The 16,494-nt window shown below is 34.2% G+C and overlaps 2 protein-coding genes across 2 annotated transcripts in view; both read right to left on the bottom strand.

Moving 5' to 3' along the window:
- LOC148945678 (cytochrome c oxidase subunit 6A2, mitochondrial-like) overlaps positions 1-6,510 on the bottom strand; it is a 51,919-nt gene extending 45,409 nt beyond the window's left edge. Inside the window, exon 1 of the mRNA XM_089097731.1 lies at positions 6,355-6,510. Coding sequence (XP_088953857.1) covers positions 6,355-6,412 — 58 coding nt within the window. The 5' untranslated portion in view covers positions 6,413-6,510. The remainder of the gene's footprint in view (positions 1-6,354) is intronic.
- Positions 6,511-14,733: 8,223 nt separating this feature from the next.
- The window catches only part of RpL23A (ribosomal protein L23A), a 36,542-nt gene continuing 34,781 nt past the window's right edge, over positions 14,734-16,494 (bottom strand). The window contains exon 5 of the mRNA XM_089097754.1: positions 14,734-14,884. Coding sequence (XP_088953880.1) covers positions 14,800-14,884 — 85 coding nt within the window. The 3' untranslated portion in view covers positions 14,734-14,799. The remainder of the gene's footprint in view (positions 14,885-16,494) is intronic.

Below are 16,494 nucleotides of genomic sequence, written 5' to 3' on the forward strand. Positions count from 1 at the left end.
AAAGATATAACCCCAGTTACTCGCCAAAGAGGGGTTTATCAAATACCTTGTGACTGTGGCCATTTTTATATTGGTAGAACCCATCAAAATTTAGAAAAACGCCTACAACAACACAAAGATGACATGACTAAAGCTTTAAATTCTAATAGTACAAATATTTCCTTTGATTCTGCTTTAAGCAGTCACAGATATGATAACCCTAGTCATAAAATGCTTTTTGAACAAACTTGCCTTATTAGCAATCATTTAGGCATAAAACAGGTTGTTTGAGAGGCAATTGAAATTAAAAACAAAATAAACAGTAATATTTCTTTAAATAGAGTTTTGAGGAAATATTCGCTGAATGCCCTATACACAAACTTAATTAAAAATGATTTAACTAATTATATTAAAAAACCAGTAAACAATTCCACTCAACCAGTTACGAATAGACCATCTAGGCTGGCTACCAAAAAGGCAAGATTAGCTTTAAAAGCTTATCTTTAAGTATTTTTATTCCATTTGAATGAATTGTTCTCTGTCCACTTTGCTTGGTGTGCCAGTCCTGGTTGAACTTCTTTGAAGGAATGATATTAGGGCTGTTTTAAAAAATTTAAAAAAAAACTCTTTTAAGATTTAATGATTAAATTTTAATGTAAGTTTCTTTTATATTGTTTTTTTATTCTCTTTGTTTGTTTTGCTGAGGACAGCCCTTGGATATATGGTCGTAATATTCATTTAAAAGTTGCGTTCCACTGTCTTGTATAAAAATTTCCCTGTTGTTCTACTTATTGTTTATGATGGAAAGGCAGTGTGGTCTTTGTCACTATTTACATAATGCCTCATTTTTCTTTTATTGAAAGCAGGGATGCCAAAAAGATAATTATTTTTTTCATTTAAAGTGGAGATGGAAGAAAATGATATCAAATTCCCTGGGAAACCATTGAAAAATTTTTATAGACCCCAGGCCCCCATTGAGACTTGTTTGATGTCTTGGGGATTTTGTAATTTCTCATAGACTACTGCCCTAATTTGGCTTTTGTGTGTGCTCCCTTTTAATTACATCCTTTGGATCTTATTGAATGCCATGGTGAACCTATGACTCAGTTTTCCAATAATTTGATGTATATCTGAATAATTTTGACATTTTTGTTGTTGTCTTTGTACCCCTTTACTCATACCCTCAGTTTTTTTTCAAGGAACAGTAAGCTGTTTAATGTTATTTTGCATGTTTGTTTGAACCATATAGTGACCTAATTAACTATTAAGTAAATTATTTTTTAATGTAAGGCTGAGATGGTATCCTATCAAGGTGGTATCCAGAGGGGGGGGTAGGGAGGTATTACATTTAAATGATAATATCTCAAAAAATTTTTACTAAAAGCAGGGATGCCTAAAAGTTAATTTTTTTAATTTAAAGCAGAGAAAGCATCCTATCAAGGTGGTATCCAGAGGGGGGCTATGATAGGGAGTTATCATATTTAAATGATAATACCTCAAGTTTTTTTTTTTGAAAGCAGGGATGCCAATAAGATAATTTTTTTTTTATTTATTTAAAGCAGAGACAGTATCCTATCAAGATGGTATCCAGAAAGGGTGGCATAAGGAGCTAATATATTTAAGTGATAGTACCTTGATTTTTTTTTTATTGAAAGCAGGGATGCCAAAAAGTACAGCACTGTATATTTTTATTGTCCAAAGGGAAAGAGACATGTGCATCCAACCTGTTTTTTTTTTTCTTATTGATGAAACAAGTTTACTTTGAGAACATTCATTCATAAGTACCAGGCAGATTCACACTAAAACAAACTGGTGTGGTGAAAGCAATATTGACATCCCCACCTAACATTCTGCTTGAGTGACAATGGTGCCTTTGGTCCAGTGCCCAATTTACATTAAAAGGCCAGGTCATAATAAAAGATTTCAATTTGGGAGGTTAAAGGAGGAGTCTTTGACAGTCTTTTGACCTCAGGGTACTAGATGTCACAACCTTCTTACATATCTACAGTGGTTTAAAAAATTCGATCACCCCACAAAAGCTTACCAAAAATATGCACAAATATAACAAATGTAACATTTGGAATATTATAACACTTTTTTCAAAGCTTTGAAGAAAAGCCAAAAAGGCTAAATACCCCTAACTACACTTGAAAGCTATTTTAAAAAGAAACTCTTTGGAGATTTCCATGGATATGACCATAGTAGAAACTTTGAGCCTGGGTGGGGATCAGGTTCAGGTTCTTTTATTTACAAACTTAATACAACTACAATATGGGTATGCCCAGCTGTGAGTCTAGCTTGTATTACCGGAAAATCTAGCTTGTATTAAAAACAAATAGGAGTCTTTGAGTATTTTGACCACAGGTGACTTACTTACTTAAATTTGGTAATTTTTGTGAGCATTTGGAAATCAAAGCTTAAACTCAATAACTGATACCAAGTCTCCTAACATTTTGCTTGGATTAAAAGTGACAAACTAGGAAGAAAATCTCAACATCTCCCTGGAGCTACTTCAGTCTGCATATTATTTCATTTAATTACATTTTAAATGAATGAGCTTTTCATTTTTTACCTAAGAAAATAGCTGGCACCATTTTTCTTCATACCAAATAAACCATTAAGTGTTTTTTGTTTCATTGTAATTGAAGTGTTCTCATGTGAAGTTTTCATCATGTATTTTTCAATTTGATAAATTTACTCCTTTTAGATACAGTTTATAATTTAGCTGATATTAGGTATTTATGAGTTTATAATTTGGAATGAATCCCCAAAAGAAAAATGAATAATATCCAAAAGAACAGCCAAAAGCAATAAAAAAAGCAGCAGTTCAGTCTTAGCCTACATGACATATATTCTTTAAAGAAGCCAAGAAACTCTTTAAAATGTATTTATTTTTAAATTGCTATTAAAAACCAGTTTTTAATACAAGGAAGGCTTTTTAGGAATCCAAAAGAGTAAACAAGCAATCAATATCAAAGTTGCCCATTTCAACTGTTTTAAAGGAGACAAAACAGATATAGGCAAAGGGCATTATGAAAAAATTAAGCTTCTAAGTTCAAACTTATATACAAAGTTTCTACCCAGATAACTGAAAAATTTTGTGATATGGTATTTGAAGTTTTGTATGCAGTAATGCTCAATGAAAAAAAACTACTTATTTTGATAATTATTTATGATAAGAATACATAGCTAATAGATACTTCAACTATTATGCAAGGGTTCTGAAACACCACAGCCATTTTGGTTCTACCATATTTCTACTTCTCTTGATGAATAACAAAGAAGACTAGTTTCCAGCCAGCAACTTGTGAAGTTTTGAACTCATGAATAAGCTTGAATCTGTTGTAAATTTAAGCTGTAATTTAAGAAAGACTGATGAAAACATTAATGTTTGCAGTCAACAGCAGGCCACTGACATCTTACTGCCAGTGCACTGTTTTGGCCCCAGTGCTGCTGGTCTTCCCTCATTGGCATGGTGTGGGGTCCAGTTAAAACCTTATAAATTGGGACTGAGCAAAGTTGTGAAGCTGAAAATAATTTTGTTGTACTTTATTTAAGAAGAAGATCTAATTTGTGAGGTTTCACTTTTATAACACACAGATTTTAAAGGTCAGGACCCTCTTGAGGGAGAAGGAGTGGAGGTAGGTACTTCAAAATACCTTCCTGGAATATACTTTAGCCTGTAGACCCATCCCTGAAAGTTTCATTTTCCTAATCTAACCCCTTTCCAAGATACCCAAAAGTAGCTAAAGTATAACTGATAATTTTTTGACAGTTCATATTATTGACTTACAAATAAAGTAAACATGGGCACCTATGAGTGGGGGGGGGGGGCCGGGGGCGCCTGCCCCCCTGGCTGAATGAAGTTGCCTTATTTTTTTGTCCTGAGATTTCTATTATATAGCATTAAAAGTACCCAATTAGATGAGGTTTGCCCCCCCCCCTTGAATTCAGCTTATGGGTGCCCATGAAAGTAAACATATGATTCAATGCCTTTTTTTGCTCTTTCCAAATATAATAATCATTTTTGTCAGAAAATGAACTTTATCCCCACCCCTATATATACCAATTCAGGGTAGCCTATATATTTGCAAAGTAGGGGGGTGGGCATAAATTTTATTTCTGATGTAAACGAGAGGCAAGTTTAAACTTTACCCCCCCCCCCTCTAATTTGCAAATTTACACCCTGAATTGGTATATATAGGGGTGGGGATAAAACTCATTTCTGACAAAAATGATTATTATATTTGGAAAGAGCATAAAAAAAGGCATTGAGTGGTATGTTTACTTTATTTGTAAGTTGATAATATGAACTGCAAAAAAATTATTGGTAAATTTTATTTCTGATGTAAACAAGAGGTAAGTTTAAAATTTATCCCCCCCCCCTAATTTGCAAATATATACCTTGAATTTGTATATATAAGGGTGGGGGTAAAATTCATGGTAAATATTTACAAAATCATATTATTGACTTATGAATAAAGTGAATATACTACTCAATGCCTTGTTTTATGTTCTTTCTAAATATAATAATCATTTTGTCAGAAATGGATTTTACCCTCACCCCTATATACTAATTCAGGGTGTATATTTGCACATTAGGGGGTTGGGGGTAAAGCTTAAACTTACCTCCCATTTACATCAGAAATAAAATTTGGTAAATATATACCAAATCATATTATTTACTTATAAATGAAGGGAATATACCACTTAATGCATTTTTTTATGCTCTTTACAAATATAATAAACATTTTGATTGGAAATGAATTTTACCCCCACCCCTATTTATACTAATTCAGTGTATATATTTGCACATCAGGGGGGCAGGGTAAATTTTATTTTTGATGTAAATGAGAGGTAAGATTAAACTTCCCCCCTCTCCCTAATGTGCAAATATAGGTATTTGTTTAGCCTTGTGACACCTGATAAGGAGACATGTTAAGAAAATAATTCTTACTTTAAAATATGTATAATGATCCTAGTTCTTATATTATCTAATGGGAGAACCTTTATCATCAAGTCTTTCCTCTAAAAATCCTCAAAAGAGAAAGTTTCCAAATATCACAACATTGAAAATTCTATGCTTAAGTCTTTTGAAATTGCAGCTGTAAACTGCTGCCAAATAAGTTGTTTTATAGATAGCGTTTAGCAGGTGTGTCAAAAAACGTGTTTAAAGAAAAAGTAGTGGTAAATTGAAATTATAGAAATTCCGTGCATCTTTTATTACCTAACCTGATAACTTCAATTCAAAATCAACGGATTTTTTATATAATTTTTTTTATATTATTTCATTTCTTTTCAATGCTGTGCATATTTTGTATTTTCGGTTTTTCGCCGAAAATACAACATTTTGATTTTCACCACTGCTATTAATATTTTGTATTTACTCCACTGCTATTCGCCCTTTGCCACTGCTCTTTAAAAAAAAAAAATATTAAAAAGACCGGCATGAATGTTATCTATAAAAGAACTTATTAGGTGGCAATTTAAAGCGGCAATTTAAAAAGACTTAAGCATTGAATTTTCAATGTGGTGATATTTGAAAACTTTTTCTCTTTTGATGATTTTTAGAGGAAAGACTTGATGATAAAGGTTCTCCCATTGGATAATATAAGAACTAGGATCATTATAAATATTTTAAAGTAAGAATTGTTTTCTTAACATGTCTCCTTATCAGGTGTCACAAGGCTAAACAAATACCCAAATATATACCCTGAATTGGTACATATAGGGGTGGGGCTAAAATTCATTTCTGACCAAAAAGATTATTATATTCATAAAGAGCATAAAAAAGGCATCAAGTGGTATATTCACTTTATTTGCAAGTGAATAATATGATTTGGTTAAAATTTACCAAAAATTGCACCTACTTACCCACCCTCTCCCCTTTATGTGCTAATATATACCCTGAATTGGTATATATAGGGGTGGGGGTAAAATTCATTTCTGACAAAAATGATGATTATATGTGGAAAGAGCATAAAAAAGGCATCAAGAGGTATGTTTACTTTATTCATAAGGCAATAATATGAACTGCAAAAAATTTACCATAGAATTTTACCAAAAAAACATTTTCAGCTAGGCCTATAGGCTACAACTTTGCTCAATCCCAATTTATGAGGTTTCAAAGATTTGCTAACACATTTCCTAAATTTAAAACATTGATGCATCTTAGAATTTTACTCAAATAACAGGGATTGCATTTTCAGAACTAAGCCATAGAAAAAAAGAAAATGAAAATTAAGGTATAATGTTATTTGTCAAAATTCCAATAGGCTATAGACCTGTCTAGTAGGCAAACTTCTAAGACACAGAAAACAGAAGATGGTTAACACCTTCATCCCAATTAGTCAGAGCTCCAGTATAATTATTTACCTGAATGTTCTCCAGCAGTAGCAGCTTGAGAAAATTTTCTTACAATATTCATGTTCATTTTCTCAAAAAAATTACAGTAAATCAATTCTTCTTCAAATTAAGCAACGTTGTCACAAAAATTTAAAAAGTAAACAAAACTCCTTTAAAATATAAATAGTGCAGCCTAGTATGCATTCATAGATTAACTGACATCGTTGACAGTTTTGACGAGGACTCAACAATGCCAGAAGTATTTAAGCGGCTACCTCAGTTCGAAAGAGGCTTTACTAACTATTAACTAATTTTGCTCTCATAATGAATTGAAAGACTGAACGGATGTGGAAATACAAAAGGTGTTAAGTGGCACAACGGCCAAAAAAGAGTTATATATCAATCCTATTAAAATCAAGCACACTCAATCAATTTAATCAGAATACGCGTATCCTCTTTCTTTCTCAAAATATTTTAATTTAAAACCCACTCGAAATGCGGTATAACCAAATTTCGACCAGTTTTGCAGACGAAAAGCGTTAAATGCACGTCTCTTGAACAGTCACGATCATACCGCATTTTAAACCTTTGACAACAGTTTTTTGCTTCTCCTGAACATTTTGGAAAATATCAGTTAACCTCTTTTGCATTTACACGGCCGTGAACTTGTTAACTTCTTCAATTTTTAAGGCACATCTCTTTTTGCGACTCTTAACTTGTCAAACCGACCAATAACTAAAAATCATTGAAATCATATATAACTAGAAATAACTAGAAATCATTAAAATTGTACATAACTAAAAATCATAAACATCATATATAACTGAAAATAACTAAAAACCATAAAAAAAATAAAGAAGCATAACCACATCATCATAAGGCCACCTTCCTGGTAGTTAATAATGCGTAAAGCTCGAAGCGTAAATTTTGAAATAAGGTAAAAAAAACGAATGCCATTCTGATTGCATAATTATTGATCACCCAACATTTTTGAATAGAGAAAAGTTTACTTTTCAGAATTTCGAGGAATTGCAAAAACAATTTGGTAACAAGTGCCAGTTTTTGAGGCGTTTTCACAAACAAAAAAAGAAGACTGACTCATTTTAGAAAAAATTCAAAAGAATTCATATATAATTTTTTTTAATTAGACAATCGTAAAAGAAATATATTAGAAAAATCATAAAATATCGTTTTTGTAATAATCATTACTAGTCACAGAAAGATGAACACTAATTTTAAATGAAGATGACACTTCCATGGTTGCGCTATATAATTAATCAGAAGGGTGTTTAGTTTAAAATTAATAATATCTCCTTCCTGAGGGGAACTCCCCACAAGAAATTAACACCCAAATCAACACTTTCAATAGTAAAGGAGCAAAGAAGGATTATTTTGTACCTTCTTTTTCAGCAAGGAGACTGATGCCATGTGTTGGAATAAGGACGACTTATATCTCAGCCATGCATTCTTCTTTACAGCTCTGCACTTTCTCTCGTCAACTCGGCAGAAGCTGGTTTTGAAGAGTGATCAATCAGCCATTCTACTGGTCTGTCATTGTGAAATATTGTATCACGTAAGTCAAATGCAAACCCTAAAACATTTTCCCCATGAATCCTAGTTGACAAAACTCTGTTACAAACTAAGATCTGTTCGCTTTTTCTACTTCAAAAGCATAATCTTTTATTCGCTTTACGTTACCTAGCAAAGAAATAACGTCATCCTTTATCTGTATATAAGAGGTCCTTTGGGCTTGAGCCAACATTATTAAAAAAGTGTAGTCTGAGTTTTGTTTAGTCCTCCAGTAAACTCTCTCAATCGGGTTGTCTAGTGTAAACTTTAATTTAGACCAGTCCGGGTATAATCCCCACAACAGAAATATATATATAACGAACAGTAGCGAAAAATCTCCTGAGAGAGAGAAGGATTTATTGAAAAAAAAATATCAACAAAACTTGTTGCTACTTCCCCTAAAAAGCGAAGCTTGTCCGTGGCGGAAGTAGAGAAAACAAATTCCTTTAAACAAAAAGAAAACTTGGCCACCGACACCACTGATACCACCACACTAAACAATAAATACAAAATAATATCATATATTGTACTTCCTCCGGGACCATCATATCAACAAAACAAACATTAAATAAATAAATCAATCAATCATTCAAAACTCATATTCAGCAAAAAGCAGTTCCTTAACGGCTATTCCTAGCGGTGACGAAAAAAAAATAATGAAAAAAAAATAAAAAAAAAGTTTTTCCTAGCGGTGACGAAAAAAAAAAATAATGAAAATGGAGACGCATAACTGTATCCTATATGAAAGTGATTTTTCTTGTTGCTCAAGATGGAGGACTGTAATTCTCTTAGTAGAGGTTTTCGGCTATGCTGAGTCCAATGGTGCCCTTTTTATTTTGATTATTGGACCAGACTAGACTGTTCTATATACCGTCTATTCACTGTTGTTTTAGTCATGAGCAGCACAAGAATAATATAATAACTGTTTTATGATTAAATTTGTAGTTTTGTTTACAGTTTTTTTTTTTTTATCTGGATAAGGTTCGTGCATTAGCCAATCAGAAAAGCTTTATGAAAATTCCGATTGGCTCGGCCCTAACGACTATGACATCGATTTAAGTTCACTTTTGGCTTGATCCTGTTCTGGACTCCAGCTAAATCTCGATTGTGAACAGGTTTAGTTTCGAGTGATTGCCGAAATGAGCGCTAACTAAATCCCGGTATTAGTAAAATCTCACTGTGAATGGGTCTTTCGCAATCCAATACTTTCCAAATTGAGGTAGATAATGAAATATTAAAAAATAGTTTCTAAATCTGAGCGTTTTATTTTAATATTTTTCATATCGTACTTGGGAAGGCCTGGAAAAATGTTTCCTTATAGCTTATTAGTCAACTCAATGTTGGAAAGCAGCCTAATGACAATCATAATTATGATATCATCCAGGACGGTTCTCCAATTGTCTCTGGTAAAAAGAAAGCAAAGATTTTCACTGACGTCAATAAAAATGACCGCTCAGGTTTTCATGCCACCCAACCTCCATTTTGTACTTTGCCTCATACGTCTTTGCACAAGAGTGCCCTTATGAAACCTTTTTTTCCAAAATGAATTCAATGCAGCATTTAATTCTCGTAATATCGAGTCTTCCCCAGGACATGATGGTATTTATATTAAGTGGATCTTTGAGTCCCCAGAGGTTGTACATACTGCCCTCTTAAGACTCTATAATCTTATTTGGACTAGCCTAAGGTTTCCAGATGCTTGGATGACCTATGTATTTCCAGCTTTAGAACCCTCTACCCATCTAGTGACTCCAAGTCTTATCAACCTATTTCTGTTCTACCTGCTCTCAATAAAATCCTGGAAAAGCTTATTCTATTAAGAATTGAATGGTTTGCTGAAATCAGTAATCTCTTTCCAAATGAACATACAGGCTTCCGAAAAGAACATAGGAGTGTATACAACATCACCCGCTTTGAAATTGAGGTTTGTAACTCACTTAAAAGCAGAAATTTCACAATGGCTGTCCTGTTTGATTGCTCAGATACCTATGGCAATGTTATCCACAATAAACTACTGAAGATTTTAATTACCCTTGACTTTCTTTACTCTTCGTAAGTTTCATGAAGCCCTTTTTAACTGATAGAAGTTTCTATGTTCAATTCAATGAGACTAAAGGCAAGACTAGTCCCATTATCACAGGTCTTCCACAAGAAGCAATCTTGAGTCCTCTTCTGTTCAGTCCTCTTTCTGCAGATGATCTGGAAGTCTGGAAAGGATATTGATCATCCTAAAAGCCTTGCCGAACAGGGTATAATATTAGTTGAGAGATTCTCCCCAGCCTTTGGCTTCCCAATTTTAATCATTAAAACCAAAGCCATCATATTTACTAACTGTAGAAGAGATCCCCCCCCCCCAATCCACTAAAAATTCTCTCAAGTGAAATCCGATATTGCAATTCAGTGAAGCTACTTGGTCTAAGGATAGATTCCGGAATGCAGTGTTGCCACGCCGGCCTGAAAGAATTTACTAACTCCGAGATGAGAAAAAAAAAATACTAAATCGTATACGTTTTACTAAATCCCACCATCAAGCTTCGATTTTTACTATAGGAGGATAATCGATAGGAGTTTCACAATCTATTTTCTTTTTTGTTCTCTTTTCCTCTTTCTTTAGTTTCCCTTGAAATAAATCTACTATTGTTGCTTTTCACTCAAATTTTGTTATTAAAACAATAGATGTTGCTGCATAGGCTGACAACATCGATTCGTTGGAGTTACAGGAGGCGGAATACTTCTTTACCCTAAAAAACGTGGAGCTAGTTCTGATTGGTTGAGGGTAGGAGCGCGCTTGCGCAGTACAAAAGCCAAACTCCACCTTGAAGGGTCTCTTTTTTATAATTGCTTCATAAGTCTGTTACTAGACTATTTCCGTCCGATGGGGATCGGTCACGACAGTCGGAGGAACAACAACCTGCTGCGAATTTTCACCAGTCTGTAAATAACTATCTTGTTTGTTCAAATCACTTATAGCAGAGTTGACCGAGTCGGACAACAGTTGTCCGTTTGCGCGTGCGATAAATGAATTCAAAAGGGCAACAGTTGTCTTAGCTCTCCTGCAGTATTTTGTTGGAAGAAAAGATTCTACCAGAAACAGATTGCGAGCGACACCCCACCTAGTAAGCCTTTACTGTACTTGACGGCTTTTTCTTGCTATCTCCTTACGGGATGTTGTCCTGGCACCAAAGAAGCGCTCAAGAACCTCAAACGCATCAATTCTTCTGTTGCGTTGTGCAGCACCATATATTATACAGTAATTTACTGTCTGAGTAGACTGCAGTTTACTGCTATTGGTGGTTTTCAGTACCCGACAAGCAAGAAACTGCCATCAAGCCAAAACTTCCGGTGATTCTAGCATTGTTTTGAGCTGGACACTTTTTTTTATGAGGAACTTCCAACATAAAACTATCTATTTTACTACCTAGAGATTACCATCCTTACAGGAACTTTATTTATTAAAATGATTATCTTCTCGAAATTAATTGTTAGAACGAATCACAAATCAACTTTAGCAAACATATGCAAATATTCGAATACAGGATAAAAAAAAAAAAAAAAAAAACGAAAGACACGTCCCTTCCGGTAGTTTCCATGAATACGAAAAAAAAATTCCAACCTCCTAGATGAAATGACATAGGCATATCCAGACGCGTAATGCGAACAGGGACAAAGAAGCAAATGTGGCAACTATTTTCCGGTAACCGTGCCACGCTTGAATGGAAAAGTGGTCAACAATTTGACATCCAGTTGTATGCCCGGACGAACATTCATCCACATCCGGTATTCAACAAGGTAGTTAGCTTTGCAAGTGCTCCAAGAAACGATCAGAAACAAAAAAAGTCTGAAATGTTCTTCAGTGTCCACAAAATCCTTAAACTCCTCCTGAACAGTTAAATAAGTGTGTGTCTTAGCAACATTGGGAGGAAACAACCATTAGGAAAAACTAGTTAAAAAGCTTTTGGAGGACTCAATATTTTGAAGTTTCTGTCCACCCATTAGAAAAAAACACAAGACCCTTCATGGGTCAGTTTTTTCTCCCCCGTGCGGACTTACCACACCAGTGGGTGCTGTATATTCTATTCTGTCCAGTTTTTCAGCACCTTCAAGCAAAAACTGGTCATGTACACTTGTGCACCGAACATATCTATTATTGTATTCAAAACTGTCGTTAAAAATAGCTGACTGCAGAAATGAATCCCTCAATAAAAACGAAATTTGTTGGTTGTATCGACACTTCAGGTTTTCAAAGCTTCACGCAATATACTAATGGTGAGTAATAGTTGGGAGGGACTGAAACTGAAGCCATGGAATAAAACAATATTAAATCAGAAAACAAATCAGACAGGCACAAAATTAATTTCTGGTATATTAAAAAAAAAAAAAAATGCTGAACTGTCAAAATTTTTACTAAATTTGACATCGATTTTCTAAAATTACCAACTCAGGTACGCTTTTACTAAATTTAGTAAAAATTTTACAAAGGGTGGCAACACAGCCGAAATGTTATGGCATGAACATATTCATTCTTTGAAATCTATAATCACTCAGAGACTTAGCATTTTAAAGAGATTTGCTGGAGGTAAATGGGGATGTCACTGTAAACTTATCTTGGATTTCTACAAATTGTATATTCGTTCTAAACTAGAATATGGGATCCAAATTTTCTCCCTGGATCCCCCGTCCACGTTTAAGACCCTTGAATCCTTACACAATTTTGCTATTCGAATAGCTTTGGGACTGCATAAGCACGCTCCGCTGTCCAAATTAAAACTATTATCTGGATCGGTTGTCCCTAAGTGAAAGATATTTCTTTAGAATCTAGGCATATGGTAACAAGCATGTTCTATACAAACATACTTTTGCACTAAAGTCAGTTCGCCCCAATACTTATTCATCTTGGAATCAGTTTCAACTTGAGGTCCCGAATTGAGTCAACCTTTCTTTTATGCATATCCCTTTGCTGAATCCCCACCTTGGGAAATGAGCCCACCAATTTGTCAAGCTGAATTTATTCCGATAAATAAAAACCTGATTTGCAATTATAAGATCCAGACTATTTGGCAGGACCAATTACAAAACTGTACCCTAATCATAGAAAAATCTATTCAGATAGATCTATCCAGGGTGAGAGCTGGAGCACGTCATCCCTGGACCTTAACCTTTATTCTCTCCTTCCAATGGGATATTCTAATTCGTCTGCCATTCACGTATCCCTAGATGTCCTAATAAATCATTGCATAGAAGCTGAAAATATCCTTAGCCTTCCTGACTCCAAATCGGCAATACCTTTGCTCAAAACCATTAAATAGAATTGGCAAAGATAATGACTTATGTAATATTAGAAGACAGCTTCTGAACCTTCAGACCTAAGGCAATCAGGTATATTTTTAACATGTTAATAGTCATAATCGTATCAAATATAATAATACTCCTGATTTACTAGCAACCAAGACTCCCTCCTTAAACCCAAGCCCTTCCTCTAGCCTTGATACAAGAGACATTAGACAAAGATCTAAAGTTAGTCACAATAAATTGATATTATCACCCTTACAAACTAGACTGCATACCAAGGCCGTATCCAGGGGGGGGGGGAACCCGTTTTGACCCCCCCCCCCCCCCAAATTTTTGACCGAGTCGAAAATTAGTAAAACCTAGGTAAAATTCAGTAAAATTAGTCGAAAACTGAGTCAAAAATTAGTAACCCCCCCCCCGAAAAAAAAAATCCTGGATCCGCCCTTGCTGCATACTATGCTATATTACCGACTGAAATCAGATGGCCTTCTTCTCAACAGTTTATTATTTAATTGGAAATTACATCATTTCACTCTATGCCGTATCTGCTTCTCAACAGATGAAATCTACTAGTGATTACTTTATTGTTTTAAGCGTATGACTCCTGATTAACTCATTTGCTTAATTTGTCACATTTATATTCCAGTGCAATAAAGAGTTGAAAGAATTGCCGTTGGTATTCAATAATCTCCCAATTTATGAAGAAGGAATTTCAGAAAAATTGAGGTGCAGTTTCCTCTGGGTTCAAGAATCTCCCAATTTATGAAGTAAAAATTTCAGAAAAATTGAGGTGCAGTTTCCTTTTGTGTTCAAGGATCCCCTAATTTATGAAGAAGGAATTTCGGAAAAATTGAGGTCCAGTCCTTTTTGGGTACCTGAAAGACCAACAACCATATTTGATCGCAATCAGGGTCACTTAGTTAACTGGAGCAAGCATACATACATATTTCACACAGGTAAAAAACCTTTGGCTTTTCTCTTTTACCCAAGCCACTTTTTAAAGTAATAGCTCGAAGGGATAATCCGCAGAGTAATACAGATGAGGAAGGTCAGATATTGACTAAAAATACATTGCACTGCTAATCAACCTTTTGAACAGCTCAGCAAACTGTTTTGCTAATTTACAAAAACCTTTGGTAAGCTGTTCTCGGAGTCAGAAGGATAATGCAGATCCGGTAAATCGAAGTCTACTTGAACAAGCATTCTCCCTTTGAGAACAACTTAGCCAATTCTCCCTTTGAGAATAGCTTAGCAAACTGTTTTTGGCAATTGCCTCGAGGGTCTGAAAATGTCAGATACGACCTTTAAGTGTATCAGCGACGATGTTCTGCTTTCGATGGTTAGCTTCTACATCCTTAAAAACTTATTGTTTCTACTTTTGAAAAGAAACTTATCAATCGTCAAAAGTATCCTATTAACATAGTAATTACTTCCAACTGTAATATTTAAGACCGGTTTTGAAAACCGAAACTCATGAAAGAAAAAGTCGCCACTATCATATAAGTTATTTGAGAAAAAAAAAAAGAAAAAAGAATACAATAGAAACTAAAATTTAGTTATACTCGCCATAATTCCGTTTATTAAGAACAATAGCAAGCCATATAAAAAATCGAAAATTTATATAATTCCAATTTTGTTGGCTACATCCAATGCATCATAATCAGGTGCCAAACGAACATACGCCTTTTTCTTTCCATCGGGCCTAAAAATTAAAGACAAGATAAAATTACAGTTAAATAAATTAACTTAGACAAAATTTGAAAGAATTCATCAGTAGGTGTAAAAGATGTCTGTCACATTTGTTTCAGAGAGATTCCCACAAGGTATCATCATATATACAAGTGGAAAAGTAAATTCCAGTTTTTGAATAGAGCCAAGGCAAGTTCAGATGGACCCATAAAACGGCGTTTCAGTTCACACAGCTGCAGAACTATTTCTATTAAATCGGTTCACCCCACTTGTTAAAACGCAGCCAGCTAAATGAGAAATATATTTTTGTGTAAAGGTTTTTCCCTGACCACTGTAACACCATGCGCTATAGTAAAAGCTTTGTGAAATATTACAATGATCTCTAGTGTTTTTATTGTTTAGTTTATTTTATCCTGACGAAGTTTTATCAGATAATTTTATTCTCAATCTCAAGTGTTTTTATTCTTTAGTTTATTTATCCTGACGAAGTTTTATCAGACAACTTTATTTTGTTAATTATGACTAAGAGACATCATATTTGGGCTTTGCCCACGAGAGCTATGTCTTGTTTTTGAAATAAATGAATTTGAAATAGAGAAAACCAGATAGAGAACCCAAACGAACATTTTGGCACGAAAACTCAGCGGTAAGAATTTAGGGCCAGACTCTAAAAGGCATCAGGATGTTCACACTATAAGGATAGAGTATTTGAAATTGGAGTGATATTGATTATGCCATGAACATAGTTACAAAAAAAAGAGTTCACCCAAAACAGTTTTTTTTTGCGCACAGCAACTGTGCTCAATAAATTCAAAACTAAATTAAATATTTAACGATATACACTAGGGCCGTTCTTTCACTCATCTATGTGCTAAGATCTTACATCTTATGGCGTTCTTTTGCAAACGTCTTTCCTCATTCTGCTCTGATCAGCAGTCTGAGAACAATGATGAGTATATCATCAAAGTTCCCTCAACATTGTTCTATATGGCAGAAAGATGGCGTCCTTCACACTTTTTGCTTTGCTAACATCAGTGAGCTGTAAGATCTTAGAACAAAGATGAGTTGAAAGAACGGAAATCTTTGCAGAAAGAAGTGAGATCTTAATGCAAAAGAACGGGCCTATTGCTTAATTTGAACAAATATGATATTAGCGGTTTTGTGTCTAACATTTCATAGTCAAGTATTAGATAAAAGTTTTTCAAAAAAAAAAAATTTCAGGAAGAATGATTTCTTTTTAATTTATAACTCTTTGCAACAGTGTCTCCTAGCTAAAAACGACTGTGTTAAATCGAAAACATAGCTTTAAGGATCTAGGATTGGAAAGACATTAAGACGTTCCAAATATTGAAAAGACAAAATGTTTGTAATAAAAATTAAAGAAACTACCCTAATGGACACCATAACATTCAGATTTTATTCCCAAGACCCTTGGATGATTTACAATGCCATCACCTGTCTTTGAATTTTTTTTTCTTAGAGAGCATTGCTCTAAGTAGAAACGCAACGAAAAAGCCCAGCTGAGATATACTTACTTAAAAAAAGGGTCTATATAATATTTTTCTAAGCATATCAACGTCTTAAAAGGGCAGCCTTTTTTTCGGAAAATCTTAGCTTAAGATC

Source organism: Artemia sp. Qi Xiang Cuo, chromosome 12 (assembly GCF_049724085.1).
Source record: "Artemia sp. Qi Xiang Cuo chromosome 12, ASM4972408v1, whole genome shotgun sequence".
NCBI lineage: Eukaryota > Metazoa > Arthropoda > Branchiopoda > Anostraca > Artemiidae > Artemia > Artemia sp. Qi Xiang Cuo.